Below are 22,801 nucleotides of genomic sequence, written 5' to 3' on the forward strand. Positions count from 1 at the left end.
TTTAAAAATAAAAAATAAAATTGGGACTCATATTTTAGAAAAGGTAATAGATGTATAAACTCATTCTTCCGAATGATTTAAAAAAAAGAAATCTTCCATGAAAATCACTGTTATGTATATATATATATATATACAATATATATACATATAACTAAATATTAATATAGCTCATATAGCCCAAATAAAATAGAAATTTCCACTCAATGTAATGTCTAAAAATTATGTATTTTAAACACATGAGTAAATTTATGGTGTTACAGCTTTTGAGATATCAGAATGTGCCTCTTCATGTAGTGGGGCATCAATGGGGCTAAGAAACTTCAACTCCTAAAGCCCTAAAAGCTGGTTACTTTAGAATTCAATGCACATTTACCTGATTTCTATATAAAAGAGCAGCAAGTCTCTACAGGAGAGATAAAGGAGGTTCAAAACCCAAAATGTACACCATTTTTATTCAGATTTCTTTAAACCAGGAAGTAACATTATATTAAAACACATAACCCTACAACCCCTTGCTTTCTTGGAAACATTAACTGGTGTCCTTCTATCTAAACAAAGACAAACTACTAGGTATTTGTATCTAATTATATAAGCTCTGAAATATTTGAGGACTGATAAATTTGCTTGAAGTTACTATGAATAAAAAACTGACTCCAGCTCACGCAAATAACTTCTACCAACATACTAAAATTATTGCTCAACAGAAACTTTCACAAAAACATGACTAATTCTGGTTCAAAAATAAACCATTATCCATGTTCAATTATGAACATGATCTTTATGATTTTAAAAGACAACATATGCAAAAAAGAAAAGTAATTCTGACATAAAACTGGTTTCTGTTCACAGGTCTTAAGCACTAACTAAGTGTAACTTCTTGGAACCAGACATCTATTCAATCTTCATAAACAGTATAAAGTCTGCATGCATCAAACTGCTCAAAATGATGAATTTAAAAACTCCATCTCATTTTTTAATTTCATATTATTTAGAATGCTTAAGAACAGGTGGAATTTACTTACTTTTTTTTTTTTATTCTGCTAATGAAACCAAGAAAATATTTTTCCACCTATGAGGTGTTTTCTTTTTAGACTTTTGCACCCCCTGCTGGCGAATAGGTTTATTATCCTTGAGAAAAAAAATAGTCACTGCTACTTAATTTTCCCAAAATACTCGACCAAATTTTGTTTTTCTTCCTCAGTCACTTCTACAACTACAGAGAGGAAACTGAGTAAAATCTCAACTCAAAAGACATATATAATTAAGTCCTCTGATTTATGACTAAATACATACCATAATTTCTAAAAAATGAGGCCCTGCTCACCTTTGTTAAAGAGTCCACAACTCTGGCACACAGAAGAGCTCCTGGCAGGTCAAAGTAGTTATCGTAAAAATAATATTTTCCTAAAAAAGAACAAAAATTTAAACTGGGAATAAATTATTGCCTCATTTATGTGACACACAGAAACCTGGCTACAGAGACACTAGATTTTGGGTTAGTCACTTAAAGGGACCTCTGTTTCAATTCAGAATGGCTCCATTACAGGCTACCATTGTCTTCTTTTTTTTTTTAACGTCTTTTTTTTTTTTTTTTTTTTTTTTGAGAGAAAGAGCGAGAGAGTGAGCACATGTGTATACATGCAGGCAAGCGGGGAAGGGGCAGAGAGAGAGGGAAAGAGAGAATCTCAAACAGGCTCCATACTGTCAGTATAAAGCTCAATGCAGGCTTGATATCATGACATGAACCGTGAGATCATGACCTGAGACAAAATCAAAAGCCAGATGCTGAACAGCCTAAGCCACCCAGGGAGCCCCTATTGTTGTCTTTTAAAGAAGAATTAAGCTGCAAGAAAGTTAAAATATGGTATCCATAATTTAAGGATTTCGTGAAAAAAATGCTTTTATGTAAAAATTAAATAGATTTACCCCAAATATAAAATGGATTATGAAAAAGCCACAATTTATGTTATCAATGTCACTGAATTCCAAAACAATCAGTCTAACATTGGAGTACCATGAAGTAATCAATACAACAGTGCCTTTCCATATCTGTGCTGGCTGGTCCACCTTCAATGCAATGTGAGAATAACCAATGCACTGAGAGGAATAAAAAAAAAAATAGCACATCATATCAGGACACAGTATACTAATCTTGGAAATCTCAGGAGCACAGGACAGGCACTCCAGGATCTCATGGAAGAGAGGAATTTAATTTATCCTATTTGGCCCTAGGACAGAATCAAACTTGAGCCCTTCCTTGGTACAGATGTCACTTTCGAATCTGCCATCCCTGGGCAGACACCTGATGACCCATGTCACATCCCTTTGGCTCAAGTCTGATCCCAGCCATGGCCGTGCTAAATGACATCATCCCACCTAAGCACACCTGTGTCATTCACTTTCCCCAAAAGCCTGTGGAGTCCATGTGCTCACGTGGCAAGCTCCAGGCACCAGTGGATGAGCCTCAAGTTTAGGAGACAGTGAAGACTTCTGTCCCTTGGATTGACAACTCCGGGAGGTATTCTCAGTGCTTCTCAGAAGTCCCAGTGGAACACAGCCCCCATTGCTCCTTCCTTCCATCTCATCGCCTCTAACATCTCACTCCTGTTTACCAGGACTGAGACCAACCACTTTGCTTTGGGCAGGATGCGGGGTCCCAATGTCATAACCCTTGCACAAAGAGGAATCAAACAACCAAAGGTGAAGCCAGATTTTAGTTTAATGTAAGAAAGTACTTTTCAAATGGTCGTAACATTGAATGCACTATTATAAGTGCCTGATTTCGAGTCCTCCCTTTCTCCCATTTGTAATGTATGAGGTTCTGGAACACGGCTGTCTTGCTCTTTAGTGTCCACTAAACACAATACCCAGCATATTGTAGGCCCTCAATATGTTTGTTAAGCGAACGAATGAATGATCTAATAGTGGAATGGACTTCTGGAATGAAGGAGTGTCATGGGTAAATTAACAGGAAAAAACCCTCTGCAGGGGCCAGATGTCTATCCCTTTAACTGCAATTTAATGCTTTTTACTTCCTCATATCAAATTATTAAGAACATAAACGAAACAAACTCAAAGTTCTCCTTCTGTTAATTCACAAAATGGCTGTGTGGATTTGTGTATCCTTTCCCTCAGTTAAAAACAGTTTGTTTTTTACTCTTTTGCAGCTAAAATTATTGGCTATTTTTCATTTTTTCATTTTATTAGACTATTTTTAATTCCTAAGAAAGGCTAGACTGGCTTTGTCAGTGTGAGGAACCAGGATCTGGAGGAAGAGGGAGATAATATAACATGTACATTTCTGCTCACACTTTGCTGTGCTGTAAGGCCACATAATACTCCAGGGTTCCCAAGACCTAAGACAGTGGGAACAGCTTTCCAAGGTACATTAACCTGTGCTGTATTTATTCTCTTGGCCTATGACACCAGAGTGGCCAGTTGCTCTGGGCACAGTGGGAGCAGCAGGTGTCCTCGTCACCAGATATGTGCCCTTGCTTTCCCCTCCCCTTTCACTCCCTTTATGGCCATTAACAGATGAAGTTCAGTTAAAGAACTGAAACACTGATCATGAGTCTTGGTTGGGGTCTAAGCAAATAACGCAGGGGGATAATGAAACTCCCTTCCACAAGGCAAGGGGCTGACTCACTCAGCTATCAAACCTGGGCTGGATGACCACTCTGTGGACACACCGAGGCTTGTTCAGTCTTGACCTGTGAACTGGACCAGGCTCCTCTCAATGCCTCTTCCCACAACAAAACTCCAAGACTACCACATGAAAGCTTTGACTCTCTCTCTCTCCTAATTTTAGGAGAAACTGCTCCCCAAGAACCCAGTGCCAACAACTATGTACTTTACAAACCACATATTCTTACTGATAACAGAACAGAGGCACACAAATGACTGAGGGCAAGAGAACAATTTATGTTAGCTCACTTCTCCTGCAGGTGAGTGATATCATCTTCACTTAAATATGAACAAAGTGATGCCAAGAGTGGCTTAGTAATTTGCCAGATCACTTGACCCAGCAAGGAACAGAGTCAATATGATCCAGGACCACCCGCCTCCACGCTCCCTGTGGTTTCTGCTATACCAAGTTGTTTCTGCATAATCCACCAGTTTAGAGGGAAACAAGACCAAAAGGACTTGCTCTCTGGAAATCGGCGGGTAAGGAAAACCATACTCCTGCCAGTGCAAGAACCTGAAAAGTGATTATCAAGTAAATGGTCAGTAAAATGTCTCTAGCCATCAATGCTTTAAATTCCCTAAACATACCGGTAGGGAATGCACTTGACAATGCGCTACTTAACACTGGGGATGAGTACGCTCAAAGTAGATGGAAACAGCTAAACCAACTGGTGTTCGTGAAAATAAAGGTTTTATTTGGCAATACTGATCAAATTTTAAACCTACATGTCTTTAGAGCAACTGTACTTCTAGGAGTGTACCCTGAATGCATTTGCACAGAAGTGAAAAATATACATATATGAAAACATCACTGCAGGCTTGTTTGTAATGGCCAGACACTAGACACAAAGTCAGTATGCACTATGGACGGACTGATGGACAGCACTGGATGGCAGAGCACAGCAGCATTTAACAGACTAAAGTATACCTCTGTGTGCTAATGTGACAGGATCTCCAAGATGTCAATTAAAAAGAGCACAGTACAGAAAATGTATGATTCCTTTTGGTATTTTTGAGAAATAAGTTCAAGGAAAGGGGATTCTGGGGCCAGGGGTTGGAGATAATTACTCTTCATTTTACTCTTTTCTATAATTAAATTTTCTAACCATTTGCTCACAGTATTTTTTTTAACGTAAACAAAATTTAACTGGGTTGTGGAATCATAGGCCAGTTTTTTCTTCTTTTATAGATCTCTACATTAAAAAAAAGTTGTATTAAAAAAATAAATAAATAAAAATAAATTAAAAAATTAAAAAAAGTTGTATTACTTTTTAAAGGCAAAGCTTTCCCTTACAACGTGGCAGAAACAAAGGCCTTTGTCTTGTGTCACCACCACCTGACCACTGAGCACAGGAAGGGGAAACACCTCCTTAACCAACTCAGTTAAGAGGAGATAAATTCCAAGGTCATCCTCAGAGCACTCCTGGCTATAGTGAGCACCAGAGGGAAGCTGCTGATTCCAGGAGGTGGCGCCCACTAGCAGCCAGAGGAGTGGGCAGACTGTTGGTCCTACTGGGTGAATGCTCTTTTCTTGGCTGAGAAATACTTTACTCCTTTAATGAATGGATGGCAGAATGAAACACTTAGCTCTGTGCCTGGCCTTTCTGGGAGGAGGGCAGCTATCCACAACTATGTCTGGAAAGACAACAGCAGTTCTCTATCCTCAGCGGAGTAAAGGGCAACATAGACACCCATTTCACTCCCACTAGCCATTTGGACTTGAGATGTGTGAAAGCACTGTGTATTGATCCCCAATGTGAAATACGTTTTCCTACCGATTTACTTTATCAGGAGTACTCATTTCCTGACACTTTGATCTCAGTACAAAAGCAAAACAAACTCTCAAAAGACAGAGAATGTTACAAAGCAAACCTAATTATAACAAGGAATAACTCCAACTATATTCTTACTACATTTCCTTGGTTTTTTTTAAGATTTTATTTTAAGTAATCTCTACACCCAACATGAGCTGAAACTTACAACCCCAAGATCAAGAGTCGTATGCTCTACCAACTGAGGCAGTCAGGTGTCCCCCACCCCTGACCCGGTTACTACATTTTCTGAAGAACAGGTGCATTTCAAAAGTGTAGTGTGAAAGAAAATGGCACATTTAGAACAAGTGAAAAACTAACAACTATAACATAACAAGGTGTATTTGTTTATAATAATGTCTTAAGCATTACTTGTTAATTTATGCATATCAACGTCTACAAATAAGTTTTGAGAAATCCATTCGTGTTCTTTAAAGACAATGGGAAGAAAGATATGAAAATATATGAAATCATTTAAAATAAGGGAAAAGAAAAGACAAAGGAAGAAGATACTAGAACTGAGAGTAAAGAAGAGAATTCAAGAAAACAAGAGAACAAGCAAACAAGAGAGGTGGGTAGTATGAATACGAGAAGAAATGTGTAATGGAGAAATAAAAGGACTGAGCATGTAATAAACTAAAAAAAAAATAGAGAAGACTGAGGAATGTATTATTCCTAGGTGCTAGTCTTTTCACTCCAGAACAAGTACAAGTAAAAGGAGCAATCAATGAAACCCTAAATGAAGCAGAACCAATTCCCAAACAGGTATCAGACACAAGGAAAGCATCGTATTCCTATCACACCACGGCTGCCCCGTGGTGTAAACTGGCCGACAGGAGGCAAGAATGGCACGCTTCATGCCCTCATGCCCCAGGTTCAACATCCAAAACAAAAGGAGACGTAATGGTGGTGCTGCCCGCCTCCCCCCCACCCCATGAGCCATACCTGATCGGCAAGCCATTCCCGTGTCAGACATGAAGTATTTCCACTCCTTCCCACCATACTCCTCTGCCAGTGCCTCTGGAGCCATCATCTTTGTGCCATGGCTTGCTCTGGTTTGGGGAGATGGGAGGGGCAGACAGACAAATACAACAATGAAAGACAGAACCAAAACTATACAATGCTTTACATTCTTTTAACTATGATTGAAGAGAGCTAAGTACACTGTTAAGAATCTGATAGTTGAGTTTAAGGTCCTGGTCAAAGCTGCATTGAGTATGTATACATACATACTACACTTCAGCTCTAGTTGCCCAAGGCAAGAAACATGCAAATGAATAACAAAATAATCAGAAGGGGGGCCACACCTGTTGTAGTTATCTGCACTTAGCGTGAGGTCCAGGGGAGAGTATGAGTTCGTAGCGTGCAAAAAGAATGATGTATCAAAAGGGAGAGTATGTGCCAGGGGTAACCTGTGCTGAGCGTCCTTTCCTTCGACTCTGATCACGTCAACAGAAATAATAAATCGCATAGCTGTGGCCACGTTGGCTTGCCTCTACTATGGGTGCTGGGGGAAAAGCGGATGCCCACACCCTGGCCCGCTCTGTAAGGCTCAGAGCAGTGGCAGCGGCAGCTTCTCATCTGCTTGTCCCACTCCCCCCAAATACTCCAAGTGCCCAGTGCACCCTGAGAGGAGGGAAGGAAAGGGAATTAGTACTGAGTGTGAGAGAGACTGATGAGGGTTGGAGTAGGCTAGAAAAACTTCCAGAAGGAGCTAAAATACAACAGGAGTCTTGTACGAGGGGGACAAATTTGGATAAATGGAGAAGGAAGGAGAAGTGTGCATAGACCACCAACTCCTACCCAACATTCATTCTCTTCTTAGTAAAAAGAAATCTCACTTTATTCCAGGCAACTGTGCACTCATCTAAAACAACATAATCTCCAGGCTCTTTTGCAGTAGAGGTGATCAATGAGATGAAGCAAGTTATTAAAACTCTCCTGAATTTCCTGCAAATATTTCTAGTGAGCCGAATTTAAAAGAACTAGACCTTTAAGTCCAATGCTTCTCGATCTGTACTTAAATAGTTAAAACAATTCATACGAAGAAACAGAAGCACATGATCTGTCATCTGAATGATAAAAATAATAATCTTATTTAACCCGTACTTAACAATCAAATGCTATATAATAACAAAGTGTCCTGGAGAAAAAGTTTAGATTTCACAACTAAATTTTATTACCTGAGCACGGTGCCATTATCTGCCAATTTAATGAAGTTCCCATCTTCCAGATCCAGTGCCAAGCCCTTGCAACTAAAAATAGAAAAATTTGATTACTGATCAATTCATAGATTCGGCTAACCCCAAGAAATAATAATCTATACTTCCAAAAAGTCACAATGCTAAAAGGGATTCTCCCATGCAGGTGAATGATATATTGGTTAAAAAGACCAAGAATATCCAAGAATTCTAAAATTTAATAGCATCCACAGAGCAAGTATGTAAGGAAAACTGCCATGTGGGAAAATGAGAGACAGCATGTTTAGTTTGTAAAATCCTTAAGCTTTAAAAAAAGAGGAATTCAAAAATTAGAACAAAAAAAGGAACATTATTTCATGTCTCTGTTAAAATGTGCAAGTATTTTTCATTAAATAAAACACACACACACACACACACACACACACACACACACACACACACACATTTAAATTCTGCCAGATAAGCTCTTAGCCAGAGTTTCTCCTATATTCTTTAGAAATTGCCTCGATTTAGGTCAGGTTTTAAAACCTTGCCCTCTGGGCAGGGCATACTATTGAAAACCACTAAAAGAAAGTCAAATACTAAGTTTCAGGTTCCTCACTGCAAAAGACTTGTGGGATTTGGGGAGAGAGGTGGGTACAGATTCATTTTATGAATAATAAAGCAAGGAAGTATAATGCCACCAAATACCAAGAGAATTAAACAAAAAATGACAGGGTACTTTAGAAGCATTACTGACTTTGGTCCACAGTAAAATTTCCAGAGTCAGCGGTTTTATACAGTGAAATATTTGTGTTTCTTCTTTTTACAAAAGGGATACATCAAAAAGGACTAACCAAACACTGCAGAAATATATAACAGATGAACATCATTGCTCTAGAATTACTTTTGTATGTGTTTTTCATGTGTTTTAGATTTATTATTAATTTTCAACTGAGCAATTTTAAAGTGTTAGATTTTTATTTTGTTGTTTAGATAAGGAAGAGAGACAAAATAAGCCTTGGCAATTAGAGAACCCTAAGAGTAAGCAGTAAGAGTCTTAGAGACAGGAACGTTTACCCAAATTGCAGAAAACCAAATGTCCCAGTTCAGACATTTATTCAAAACATGATTCTTCCTCTTCTACAGTTCAGTATTTGAAGGGAAATAAAGCAAACTTTCTTTTTTAAGATGTAAATTTTAAAGATAGTTCTTAATAACCTCTGAAACTTATGACAAACTTAAGCCATACAGAAACATCCAAATTAGTCAAGAAGCTTTTAGCCTATTTACATATTTAATTAAACAAGTCTAAATTTAAAGTAGAAAAGATTTTAATTAATGAAACATAAAACTTTTAATAGAGAAAGCATTTTGTCTTTTGACTCAGTTTCACATTTCACTTTCTGTCTCCACAGAAGAAGCATTAAAATTTTATCAGCAACATTTAAGAAACAGAGGGAATGGGCAGCCCTTAAAAAAAAGAACTTACCAGAAATCCCAATCCTCTGGAGTCACAGTTAGTAATTCTTTGTCATACCCTTTCTCCTTGACCAGGAACTGAGCAAAGCTATTATAAATGAGCTATAAATAAGGGGAAGGAATAAAGAGAAATTAAATATAAAATTCACTATTCATTCTGAATTTCACAGACTTGAAAACCTACTGGAGTCATTCATGGGGCAGATGGGAGAGAAATATCTCTAATTGTGAAGTTCGGCAGTTTAATCCCCGTGTACAAGCAATTTATCCACCCCTGAAAGCCCCAGGTAGCTGTTGTGTCTTTTTCCACTGCAGAATTACACCATCAATATACAATTACATAACTGAGGATGACTATTATCTTACTCCTGAATTCTAATGGGTTGGAGATCATTAAGACTTGAAAGCTTTGTAAACTCATTTTAAACATATAGACCACTCTATCATTATATCTATCCTTAGCCCATTCTTAGTGGAAAGTGCTTATGGGAAAGTGCTTACTGGGTTTCCCTAATTCATAGATTATTTCCCCGAATAAAGGACATCGAAATTGTCACTAAATTGTTTTAGTTTTGTCACTGTCACAGGGGAGTCTCAAAGGGAAAACACACATGGAGACAAGGCAGATGATCTGAAGGAGGAATCAAGGAGCTTCCATCAGATACAGGAAATACCTCTTATTTCTTTGCTTAAGGAAACTGAAGGAAAAGGACAAAGAAAGCTTCAGGAAACAAGTACAAAGATAAATGCTCTGCCGATGGTTGATAGATCTTCCGATTTCTCGACAACAACAAAATCCCAAGTGTTGGGGTAATGTGTCTTATTTTTTTCTAAAGAGTTGGCTTCATTTTTAAAGAACTGTGTATACCAAACAAAGAGGAGGCAGAAGGTGGATGAAGGTCCACACTGGCCCTACCCCATTCTCCTTCCATGAGGGTTCTTAAGTCAGCATCAGATGCCCTCAGACCTGAGGCAGAATGCTGGTCTGGGGTCTGACTGAGCAGTGTGTGAAAAGATTCTTGAGCAACTCGACCTTTTTCCCATATGTTAACCCGTGACAGGTTTTGGCAGCATGAGACAGCACAAGCAGGAAGAGAGCAGAGACACAGTAAAAGGAATGGGAGAAGGCCTCCCTGAGGTGATGATGTTTACACTGACCCCTGCAAGATGTAGCAGTTAGCTGGGTGAATCCAGAGGGAGGGGAGCACACCAAATCCAGAAACCCAGAGACCCACACACATCTGGATTTGGGAGTTGGGTGTGAGCATCAGGGAACGAGTGCAGAGAAATCAAAAGCTCCCTGTCAGGGGCGCCCGGGTGGCTCAGTCGGTTGAGTGTCTGACTTGGGCTCAGGTCATGATCTCAAGGTTCGTGAGTTCGAGCCCCGCATCAGGCTCTGTGCTGACAGCTCGGAGCCTGGAGCCTGCTTCGGGCTTTGGATTCTGTGTCTCCCTCTCTCTGCCCCTCCCCCGCTCATGCTCTGTCTCTGTCTCTGTCTCTCTGTCAAAAATAAATAAACATTAAAAAAAAAAAAGCTCCCTGTCAAATAGAGCTGTTCTCTATTCTAAAGCTAATTAAAATTACTATACATGCACTCCCATGCAATGCAATGTGACCCTGATCCAGGTCAGTTGTTAACAGGCTTACATTATGTCAACACTACATATCAGCACTTCTCAATCCTGGCAGTGATTCAGAACCAGTGATGGCTCCTAAAACCACCTGGAAATTTCAGGCCTCCAGGATAGGGTGGGGTCCAGGTGAGGCCATACAGGATTCCTGAAGTCCAGAGATGACTGAAAATCATTGGCTTTATGCATTATACGGATTTTCATTGAATCATTAAAAAAAAAATCAATCAAAAATGGACTGAGTCACTCTGAGGTACAAAGTACTATGGATAATAAAAAATACACATCATGATCCTGACTGCAGGGAACCAGTGCTGTGGGATTAACAGATGTAAAGTGCTTTAGAGCAGTGCCTTACATACAAGTAAATTCAACTGAAATATTTGCTATTATCAGTCATATATATGCTGGTTTAAAAAAAAAAGTTCTGATAAGTACCTTTGCCCATTTCCACATATCAATATTCTCACCACAGCCAGTTCCAAGCTACCAATGCTTACTACATACCATTAAACCTGCCGCCTCGAGTCAAGGCACTTTACTCAGTCTCGGACAACAGGAAATTCTCACCCCTTGACAATACTGATAAAGATATGGGCATATGATGCCACTGAGACTTGACACCTTCCTGAGAGAAAGGGGCCTTTTCCAGCAGGGCTGCCGTTAGGGGCATCCACAGCTATGCTCCTCACCTCGCGGAGAAGTTTCTGCGATAGGAGAGAATGAGGTCAATGTGTGGGGAGAACCAGAGAATAATGGTGCTGAGGAAAATAAGGGAGTCTGTGCCTTTGAAACCCATCCTAGTCCCAAGGCCCGAGCTCTTGGATCTCTTTCTTATACTGAGTTACCCCAGATGCCTTCATGGCACAGGGCCTCCATGACCAGCCCTCTTCCTCTCCCAGTGTCTCACGTGCCTAATAATGCACACTGAACAGCAGCTGCAAATTGTGAGTTGTATGCAGACTACAAATTATGTTTGGTTCCCACTTAAGGTTGCCAGATAAAACATGAAATGCCTAGCTAAATTTGATTTTCAGATAAACAATGAATTTTTTTAGTATAAGCACATCCCATGCAGAACACACATATAAGAAAAAATGGTTTTGTTATTTGAAATTCAAATTTAACTGGTGCTGTATTTTTCTTCACTAAATGTGGCAACCCCATAATCCTGATGTGTTTGAAAACAAACTAACATTTAAAAGTTGAGAGACTTCTCATAGAAGTTCAGATTCCTAACTGGTCTTAAAAAGAATTAGTTCTTTTAAGAGGCTCAGCCCTGGGACACCTAGGTGGCTCCATCGGTTAAGCTTCCGACTTCGGCTCGGGTCATGATCTTGCAGTCTGTGAGTTCAAGCCCCGCGTTAGGCTCTGTGCTGACAGCTCAGAGCCTGGAGCCTGCTTCAGATTCTGTGTCTGCCTCTCTCTCTGCCCCTCCCTTGCTCACGCTCTACATCTCCTTGTCTCTCAAAAATAAATAAACGTTTAAAAAAATAAAATAAATAAAAATTTTAAAAAGGAGACTCGGCCCCTACTTCCTCATGGAACTTGGCAAGAGTCAAGTGTGGCTGTGCCTTCAGAAGGCAAACACACTCTCCTGGCTATCCCAGGCCCTGCTCCCACTCACAAATGGGGGTTAACTGCTTGGCCCCTTACCCTTCTGAGTCTGCAACCCCAGGAGAGCACAGGGGTCATCATTTCTAGGATGCCTTTCCTGAGCCCCCAGGTGAGGTAACACATCCAGTCCAACATCTGCACATTTTGCATTTATTAAACGCCTATGATACTGATGGGAGAGGCACTCAGTGTTCTATGACGCAATCACCACCGACTTCTCCAACATCTTCTGCAACTCCCCACCTGCCGCGTGACACCCAGCAGTTCCCTGAATTGTTTCTCATCTCTGGGTCCTTGCCCTGGCTAGATTCCCTCTGTCTGAAGTGCCCCCCTCTGCTTCCTCACCTGCCAGCTTTAACTCTTGTGTTGGAACCCAGCTCAAGCATCAAGTGTCACTCCAGACCTCTCCTCTGGGCTTTCTGGCTCACATAAAGCATGGTGGTGGGAACAGAAGCCAATTAGCAAGGTGACTCTGGATAAGCTGCTTATTCTTTTTGTGCCTTGCTATCCTCATCTCTAAACAGCGACTGTGACAAAGCAAATACCTCACACAGTTCTTGTAAGGATCTAACCAGTTCATTTAAACTGAATGCATATTAGAATAATGGCTGTGCCATCTTCACTTATTAAAATACCTATGTTTTTATTCAGTTATTCCTCAATTACTTATTGAACCCCGTATGTGCCAAGCACTCACCTCGGCACACAGAACACACAAGAAACTATCAGAGATACTGATGTCAAGGAGTCATGGCTCTAGACTCTAGGGGAAGATTCTGACAGGTTCACAGGAAATTGTAAGCCATGTGTAAGTGCTATGAGAAATTAACGGTTTTGTGGAAGATTGGAAGATGGGCTGGTGTGGAGGGAGGGTCTCCAGACACTAGGGGCAGGCAGTCTGCAGCAAGGTGCAATACTGCCCTCACCACAGGGGGCTGAGCTGAACTCTTCGGCATCCTCCCCCGTTACAACGCCACCCGCAGGCCCGTGTCCATCTCAGCATCCAACTCTATTAAGGGGCTCAGCACACTGCTGGTATTTCATAAAAGATTTCTGAACTAAACAGGATCCGTAACACACTATTAGGATACTTCCGATCTTTAAGCCTCACTTATATTCGAGGTTTGTAAAAAAGAATCCTTTTACTGCAGGGTCTTGCATTCTGAGATTTTTATACTCACATATGCACAAAACGGGTTCTAACATGACAGTGGTTTAACTTTCTTCAAAAGAATCTTTGACTAAAAAATTCCTGTGATTTTTTTTTTTTTTTTTTTTTTTTTTTTTTTTACAATTAGTTTCCTTGTGAAACCAAAGTAATGGGGGAGGAAGGACAATTCCCCTTAGGGTGTGGTATCATAAATACTCCACTCCCCCTTTTTCCCAAAGTTCTGGGAGGACGCAAACTTAGTAGACGGTTGCTAGGATTAGAACTTATTCAGAGAGCATGCAGCACGTAGGAAGTGCGCAATAAATGTTTATTTTCGTCTCTTGGTAGAAGACAAAATTTGGGCTAAGATTCTAATGACTTTTCGGCTAGTGCTTCTTCAAAACACCACACAATCTCTCCCTGACTGCAGTGTTTAAAAACTGACAGGTGGTCGCGTGGACACGCTAAAAGAAAACTGCACACAAGGAAAATAGAAGCCCAGGTGGCTGCATCGTAGCGCGGCTGGTGCCCAGAATGACTTGCAAGGAAGTTCCAAGGCCAGGGTTCTGCAAAAGACATCCCCAGTTCCCCTGGCCCCGCCCTGCCTTCCGTCCCAGGAACCGCTTCCTCATCCCGATTTTGCACAGATTGCCCCTCTGCCCCTTTCCTTCCCACCGCTCTCTCAAAGTTGGCTAAAAGCTGAGCTCCATAAGCCGGTGCCGACGGCTCGAGAGGGGCCCGGGGATGCACATTTCCGCCCAGCCTCGCCGTGGGAGGCCGAATTCTGCGCAGAGGCGCGGCGGCTGCAGGGCCCCTGGCAGCGGTCGCCGCGGGAGCCGGGAAGAAACTCCAGCCCCGGCCGCCATGGAGGTGCACGCCGTGCGCCCCGGGCAGCCTGCGCCACTCACCACCGCGCTCTCGGGCAGGTTGTAGCGACACAGAGTGTGGTCCAGGTCGAAGCCGACCACGTCGCAGGCGGCCAGGGAGAAATGCTGAGCCATGGCTGCGCTGGAAGCACCGGCGAGCGCCTCAGGTGCCGGGAGGGTGCGAGGAGACCGCGGACGGGACGCTGCGGGACGCTGCGGGACGGGACAGGACGGGGCCCGGCAGGGGCGGGACGGGGCACGGCGGGGCGGGGCTGCGGCCACCCTCAGGACGCAGCGCGTCTGCCTCCAGCGCTTCCCGCGCCCGCGAGCGCCGCCCCCGGCCACGCTTCTCCCCGCCCCTCGCGCGGCCCGCCTGCCGGCGCCTTCCCCGCCGCTTCGGCGCCCTGCGTCCCGCAGACGGCGGCCGGCCGGCTCCCCGCGCCCTACCGACGTCCTTCCCCCGCCCCGCAGCCCCAAAGGCGGGTGTGACCGGGGGGGTCACGTCACCACTGCTGAACCTGGGGATACAGATGAATCCCTGTTGGCACGTAGCCCTTGCCACAAAATTAACCGGGGCTCCCCTTCGTTAGGAAGGTGCCACAGAAACCAGGACACTGTAAAGTTAGACCCGACCCTTTGCTCTTGTGCGGAATAAGGTAAGATGGAGAAAATTCTACCCACTAATACCCTCTGACACAGTTAGCCTAGAATTTGGAAGATCTTTTTGCCTACGTGCTATGAGTTGAATCTTTTTGTATCTTCCTAAGTAGTCAAATAGATCTTTCACTATTTCACCTTTTGGAGTGAGTTAAATAGTTTTTAGGAAAGAGTTAGAAGGACCCTTTTTGCAAAAATGACACTAATGATTAAAGAAACCAATGTTGGCTATTTTGTTATTTGGTTATTCTTTTTTTTATTGTAATGAATTTTTCAATGGAAGGACATCAGAAAGTTGATAGAACATGCTGCAGAGTAGAGAATTTTCTGCAGACAGATGGTTTTCAGATTTATAGTGCACAAAATGATTCAAGTGACAATTATCTGAATTCTCAAGGACTGTGTATAGCTAATATCATTTTAGATGTATAGGAGAAAAGTTAATTCATTACATACAATGGATGCATTTAATTTTGAGAACCCATATGAAAGGCTAGGACTTTGAGATCTTTTAAATTGTTTAAAAGAGAAAATACAAATGTCATTAAAAAATACGAGTCTATTATCTTTGTACTACTTCTGTGTTAAATTTAAAGGAAAGCTGTCCAATGGAAAAAAAAATCAATAGTTATGACATAATGAAAATATAATTGATTGAGAATTACATTTAACCCTTACTAATACTAACCCTTATGAGGCTAATAGACCAATCAAGGGATTAATTTAGTGCAATAAATAGTTCAGTTTGGTAGGACACTTATTATACCTAGTGGACCCATTGAATAAATTGAATACTTGTTCCATTATAACTCTTAAAAGCCCCAAACAAATCTCTCTGGAATAGGAAGAGGAAAGAATGCTAAAGAAGATGGAGCTGTTCACTGATGAGAGCTCAACAACCATGTTTTTAATGTCTGTGAATCAAAAGAGAAAAAGCTGGATTGATTTACAGCTTGTACTTATTTCCCTTTTATGACTCTGTTGTCCCTGGAGCATTGACTTCAGCATTCCTTTTTGCCCCCTGCCAAATGCCTGCCAAGGTCAAGCTACCTGGTAGAGGACACCTTGAAAGCCACAAGTTTCCTTGAAAGTTACCTTGTTTTAATGTAGGATAGGGACTTCCCTTAGTAATGTAAATGCACAAGTGCATTCATTGCCAGAGGGAAGTGTACCGAAGGATTGTTTTTCAAGATGTAAGTGGCCCTGGGACTGGAGTTGACCCTTAAACCCGGACCTATCTACTTGCTGAGTGTCAACTGTTATGTTTCTTACATTCCTCCTGTCCATTCAAAAAGCTCTCTGCTAGAGTCTACGACATTTACATATTGTGGGAGAATTTAGCAAACAGTGCACTCCAATCATTAGAGATCTTACTCCTCCTTTGAGCCCTGTTCACTTTTCTTGGCTTCTACCTCAAACCTCAGTCTGCCTCCTTTAAGAACATGTGAAATGATTCCCCTAAACTTTTATCACATGTACTGATAAAATACCACAGCTGTTCTATTATCAAGCAAAAGTTCAGTGTTCTATTTAAAACAGTTAATTTCTGTTTCTTTGAGTGATATATTAAATATGTCAGTGTTGTGGACTGAATTGTGTCTCCCCCCCACCCCCAACAAATTCATGTGTTGAAGCCCTAAGCCCCAATGTAATTATATTTGGAGACAGGGACTTTAAGTATGGTTAAATGAGGTTGTAAGGCCCTAATTTAATATGATGGTGTCGTTATAAAAAGAGGAAGAGATACCAGATATACACATGCATCGAGGGAACACCCTGTGAGGACATAAGGAGAAGATTCAGTCTGCAAGCAAAAAAAAGGTTTCACCAGAAACCAACCCAACTGGCACTTTGATATTGGACTTCAGCCTTCAAAACTGTGAGAAAATAATTTCCTGTTGTTTAAGCCACTAAGTCTGTGGTATACTGTTAGGGCAGTCTCAGCAGACTACTACGGTCAATAAGGAGATTTGACTCTAATCCATGTTGTGTCAAATGCCGAAAATAATATTTGCATTTGCAGGATCCCTAAATGACATGAACTTATGCTTCAGTTTTTTCCTTAGGTTATTTGCTGGCTTTCAGAATTTTGGTACGTTTATTTGTGTATAATGTTAGTACTTTGCTGTGAAGTTTTAGGAATTGTTTAGTATTCTGTGTACTGAATTTTTTTCTTCTAACCAGAAAGTTATGAAATAATTCAGCAATGCTCAGAAGTAAGAAATTACATTTGTTGCTGATTTTCTAAAATTGAATTTCATTGTTAATACTGACGTACGGACGTACATTTTAACCTACAGTTAATACTATAATTTAGCAACTTTAACTTTAGATATGCCTTTTACTTGTTGTTTACCTAAAAGTAACTTAGTGATTAGCTTGCTTGTTTCAGACTCTAAAATAACTCACTAAGTGACCTTTTGTGGATTTAAAATACTGCCATTTAATATCTACATTGTAAATGTTATTTACCAAACTGTTATTTTGGTTGGGGAGTGGGGGGGAGACCTGTTTATTGTTTCATCAGTTTAATTGGTTTTTCTAAATACCCCAAAGTAAACATTGTAATGTTTGACTTTTTATATAATCTAAACTAATCTACACATCTTCCCTGGATCATATAATTTGCTTTGGGAAGCAATAAAGTTTATTCAGTAATTTGGAAAAAAACAAAAGATAAGGCCTAAAAACGTAATAATGCCTAAAAGTTCATCTCTGTAGCACTTAAATATTAAGTCATTGAGCGAAATAGAACCAAAAACTGATTTGTAATACTGGGCTGTGGCCATAAGATGGCAGTAGTTCTGCATTAGGAATATTTTTCATTTGATTGCTTTAGTAATCTTAAAATCCTTAAGTTTCTTAATTTAAAAAAAAAAGTCATTTTATACTCTCCCTTTCTGCTCTTGCTACAAAAAGAGATGCCTCCTTAGAAATTTTACTGTGGTTTGTGTGTGTATGCATTTATTTCATTTTTGTGTGTGCATATATTTATTTTTGACGGTGGAGGGAGAGAATGCGATGGGATGAAGTCCTTTAGTAGGAAACTTCTCATTAAATAACTAAATGTTTAAAGTAAATGTTCTCATAAATAACTAAATGTTTAAAGTATGAAATGAGCTCCTATTTTAGCTAAAATACTAACTGACAGGAATGTAATTCAGAATGATCTCTAATGATGTAGCAATAGACTGAAATGTAATTAATTAGGACAAAGGTTGAGTTTTGGGATCAGGTTCAAATAATCTACTTTAACAGCATATTATGGGGAATCTTGATTTACCAGCAGGTAAGTTGGAAGTAAAGTGTGGATAAGGTCAAGGTGAACTCAGCTAGTTCCAGTTTATTTTTTTTTTATTTTTTATTTAAAAAAAAAATTTTTTTTAACGTTTATTTATTTTTGAGACAGAGAGAGACAGAGCATGAACAGGGGAGGGGCAGAGAGAGAGGGAGACACAGAATCTGAAACAGGCTCCAGGCTCTGAGCTGTCAGCACAGAGCCTGACGCGGGGCTTGAACTCACGGACCATGAGATCATGACCTGAGCAGAAGCCGGACGCTTAACCGACCGAACCACCCAGGCGCCCCAGCTAGTTCCAGTTTAAACTCAGTTTCTCTTTGATGGATTGTCACTTCAGTCTTCCCTTTTTCTTCACTGTTTTTCTGGGAGGTTTGGGAGTTCTAAATTGCAGAAGGGCTTAACATATTGCCAAGGAGTCTGGGAACAGACTCTGGCCCTTGGCTAATGGCATCCATACAACTGCTTCTCCATCCCTGTCAGTATTTGGTTACCTCTGGCCACATTGGCCACACTGCCAGCAACCAGTCCTGCGGCATAAACTCTGAAACACCTCTTGTTACAGTGTCAACAGAAAACGGTTTAGTTTTGATCCAAGCCATGAGACCATTTCAGGCTGGCCATTCCGCACTCAGCCAGCCTCTGCTCCTCTCTTGAGCCGTCCCAGGAAACCTTCACAGAAAACTTTTGGCTTTGGAGCCACAGAAAAGGGAGACATGTGTTACAGTGTGGGAAGGTGGGGTGGCTACCTCAGATGCCCTCTATCTAGACGTGGCCCACCATTTCTATCCTAGTGATTGCTCCCTGTTATCACAGGATACTCTGCAAAGTTGTTTTCTCTCAGAATTCACATAAGTTGTTGGATGAAACCAACTTTAAAAAAAAAACACAACTTTTTTCTAATTAACTTTTTCTTTCAGAAAGCCCAGAACTTGAAAAAAGATGTGTCCTGGCATTTGTTATGGGCTGAGTTGTGCCCCCCAAACTAATATGTTAAAGTTCTAACCCCCCAGAACCTCAGAAAGTGGCTATATTTGGCGATAGGGCCTTTAAAGTGATGATCAAATTAAAAAGAAGCTCTAGGTTGGGCCGAGCCATTTTGATTGATGTCCTTATAAGAAAAGGAAATTTCGACACACAAAGAGATACCAGAGTCACCAAGCGCAGAAGAAGAAAGACCGTGTGGGAACACAGCAAGAAGGTGGCCATCTGTAAGCCAAGGAGAAAGGCCTCAAAAGAAACCAAACATGTTAACATCTTAATCTTGGACTTCTTACCGTCCAGAACTGTGTGAGACAAATTTCTGTTGTTTAAGCCACTCAGTCTGCAGTGTTTTGTTATGGCAGCTGTAGAAAACTAATGCAGCGTTCAAGACTATTTTTCTACTGTAACAGTCTGGAGTCCATGCTGGAACACAAAACCAGGAAATTGTCTCTCTTGTCTGCTACAGAAAATCTTCTTGTGAGGGCTGGGCCTGGAGAAAACGTTTACTACTTTTCTAAACGGTGGGGAAATTTTGAAATGAAGAAATCTCAGTTTGGGGCACCTAGGTGGCTCAGTCGGTTGAGCATCCAACTTTGGCTCAGTTCATAATCTCACCAGTCTTGAGTTTGAGCCCCTCTTCAGATTCTATGCTGACCGCTCAGAGCCTGGAGCCTGCTTCGGATTTTGTGTCTCCCTCTCTTTCTGCCCCTCCCCCCGCTCATGTGTGCTCTCTCCAGAATAAATAAACATTAAAAATTTTTTTACAAATATTTTAATATTGTACTAGTGTGGGCAAAATCTGTAAACAAATAACGATGGATACATTTAAGTCAGGCCTTCTTATCTAGGGTTTGGTATTCCTAAGGGATTATGGGAAACTTAAGAGATGTTTTTGCAGGCTGGTTAGCATTTTTGGTGACAATAGCAAAGAATATGTGAGCACAATGAAATGGTTGTTACATCCGTGGCCCTTTCATCTTTTTCCATTTATGTTTTGATTCCAAATTTTCAAATATTTAAGTATGTTAAAGTTTTGAGTCTTCAAGGGCATCCAAATATGAACATATTTCAGGCATGCCTTATAAACTGTGATTCACTCAACGTGGAGTTCCTGTGACTCAGGTAAGAATCCGTAAATTCTTTGTCTCCAAATCTCTTGAGCAGCATGTTTACTTTTATGACTTGAGTGACTGAATACACCTGACCTGTATATTTTCATCTTTGATCTTTCTCCATTCGTGTATTTCTAATGATGTACAAGAGAACCATTAAATGAATAACAAGCACCTCTCCTAACTTGATATTTTTGATTCTTTAATTACTTTGTCCCAGTTTTCTTATCTGTAAAATCAGATATTTGAAACTTTTCTTTAAAATAATGATATTTATTTAATATTTGAAAAAGGCATGAGAATTGAGTATCTCATGCTCATCTACCCTTCTCCACTATTGTTTTTTTTTTGTCTCCTCTTAACAAAAATATTCCACACCAACCCTTTAGAAAAGCAATGTGTAAATGAATATCTGTAGTCTTAGATATGATTTATTATGTGTTGACATCTATAATCTAATTCTAGGCATCTAGGATTTCTGTTCCAGAAGAACCTCAGGTAATAGAGTAACTGCTGGACATTGACTATGTAACAGTTTTTCTTCTCTTGGCAAAGTGAAAGGGTTAGTAAATTATTGCTGTACCTAACAGACAGGGTATACTTACTGTAAGACTCTAAACATTCTCTCTCAAAAGAAAATGTAAAATAATGGAATGTGTTATGGTCCTGTGAGAAATCTATGTGTTCAGAAGTGGTACTAACACACTTTTCCATAGTTTGCCCTGCTCCTGTCTTTCAGCCAAACATTCCGACCATCATTTCCTCTACAATGGGTTTGAAAAACATCCAATTAATACAAAAGAAGGTAGAAAGAAGAAAGGAATACTGAACAGACAAGAGCAGTAGAAAGCAAATAACAAAGTCTCCAATATGGTAGATTTAAACACAAGCATATTGGGGCTCCTGGGTGGCTCAGTTGGTTAAGCATCCGACTTTGGCTCAGGTCATGATCTCACAGTTTGTGAGTTCAAGCCCCATGTCAGGCTCTGTGCTGACAGCTCAGAGCCTGGAGCCTGCTTCAGATTCTGTATCTCCCTCTCTCTCTGCTCCTCCCTGCTCACACGCTGTCTGTCTCTCAAAAATAAATCAAGATTAAAAAAAAAATTTTTTTTAACACAAGCATATGGGTAATTATACTAAGTGGTAAATGATCTAAAGACTCAAATTAAAAGAGATTGTTAGGGGTGCCTGGGTGGCTTGGCCAGTTAAGCATCTGACTCTTGATTTCGGCTCAGGTCATAATCTCCTGGTTCGCGAGTTCAAGCCCTGTGTCAGGCTCTTTGCTGACAGCACAGAGCCTGCTTGTGATTCTCTGTCACCCTCTCTCTCTGCCCCTCCCCTGCTTACTCTCTTTCTCAAAAATAAATAAATAAATAACAATGAAAACATACTAGTTTTTAAAAAAGAGAGATTGTCAGACTTAACCAAAACAAGATCCAAGTGTATGCCATTTAAAGAAACCTACTTTACACATGAAGATATAAATACCATCTGAAAAAAAAATTGAGATGCATTATAAGGTATTTGCTATCAAAGACTTTAATATAGTGATTTACTTTATTTTCTTTAAGATGATTGCTATTTAAATCTTAAAAACACAAAAAGGTATAAACAAAGAACTAAATTTCTAAATTTGTGTAGTGTTGGATCTTTTCATCTAACAAAATCAGTTTAGTGGTCAAAAGACTTGTTAGGAAGCAAAATGAGTCATGTATTGTCTCTCTTTGGTTTAAAGTTGCTTTTAAAGCTCCTTTCTCCTTTATTCTCACTTACCTACCCACTGAAACATATTGGAATTTGTGGAAAGCAACAGCCACAAACATATTCTGGTTGGCCAATGTGGGTTTCCACAGGATAGATGGTCCCCAACTAGGCCACATCTGTCCCTTTCTCCATCCCACAGTTCCCACTCACAGGTGGCTCACAGTCCTTCAAAAATGTGGCTGGGTATGTGAGGGACCTGGGGTGGGCAGTACAAGGACCAATTGTCTGGTCATTCTTTGGTTGCTGCTTCTTAACCCTTTCACCATTTTCAGTGAGATAAAGGAAAGTTCTTTTGATTTCGGCCACATTAGCTAGTTCTGCCTCATGTTAGAAACACTAGTTAGAAATGGAGTTGGGTGGTAAGAAATCCTCTCACTTCTGTAAGATGCACATCTCCTGACACTGTTTAGCCCAGCAGTGAGTTTAGCCCAGGTAATGAGTTTGCACTCATGGAACAATGACCTTATTAAAGGGCCAATCAGTCATTCATTTATAAATTCTTATTGAGTATGTCAGATGTCCTTGGCTTTGCCTGTTCTGTGCACCAGAATCCCATAGACAATAT

At 40.5% G+C, this 22,801-nt stretch overlaps 1 protein-coding gene across 2 annotated transcripts in view; it reads right to left on the reverse strand.

The window, feature by feature from the left end:
* The window catches only part of NT5DC1 (5'-nucleotidase domain containing 1), a 139,454-nt gene extending 124,845 nt beyond the window's left edge, over positions 1-14,609 (reverse strand). Inside the window, exons 1-5 of one of the 2 annotated variants that reach the window (XM_047102426.1) lie at positions 14,464-14,609; positions 9,168-9,259; positions 7,679-7,750; positions 6,441-6,547; positions 1,325-1,404 (exon numbers count right to left, since the gene is read on the reverse strand). In XM_047102426.1, coding sequence (XP_046958382.1) covers positions 1,325-1,404; positions 6,441-6,547; positions 7,679-7,750; positions 9,168-9,259; positions 14,464-14,556 — 444 coding nt within the window. In that variant the 5' untranslated portion in view covers positions 14,557-14,609. The remainder of the gene's footprint in view (positions 1-1,324; positions 1,405-6,440; positions 6,548-7,678; positions 7,751-9,167; positions 9,260-14,463) is intronic. The other variant, XM_047102425.1, reaches the window with a different exon arrangement.
* Between the last annotated feature and the right edge of the window lie 8,192 nt (positions 14,610-22,801).

This window comes from Lynx rufus, unplaced genomic scaffold, assembly GCF_022079265.1.
Source record: "Lynx rufus isolate CCGP_SWC_20201006 ecotype Redwood Valley unplaced genomic scaffold, mLynRuf1.p SCAF_6, whole genome shotgun sequence".
NCBI lineage: Eukaryota > Metazoa > Chordata > Mammalia > Carnivora > Felidae > Lynx > Lynx rufus.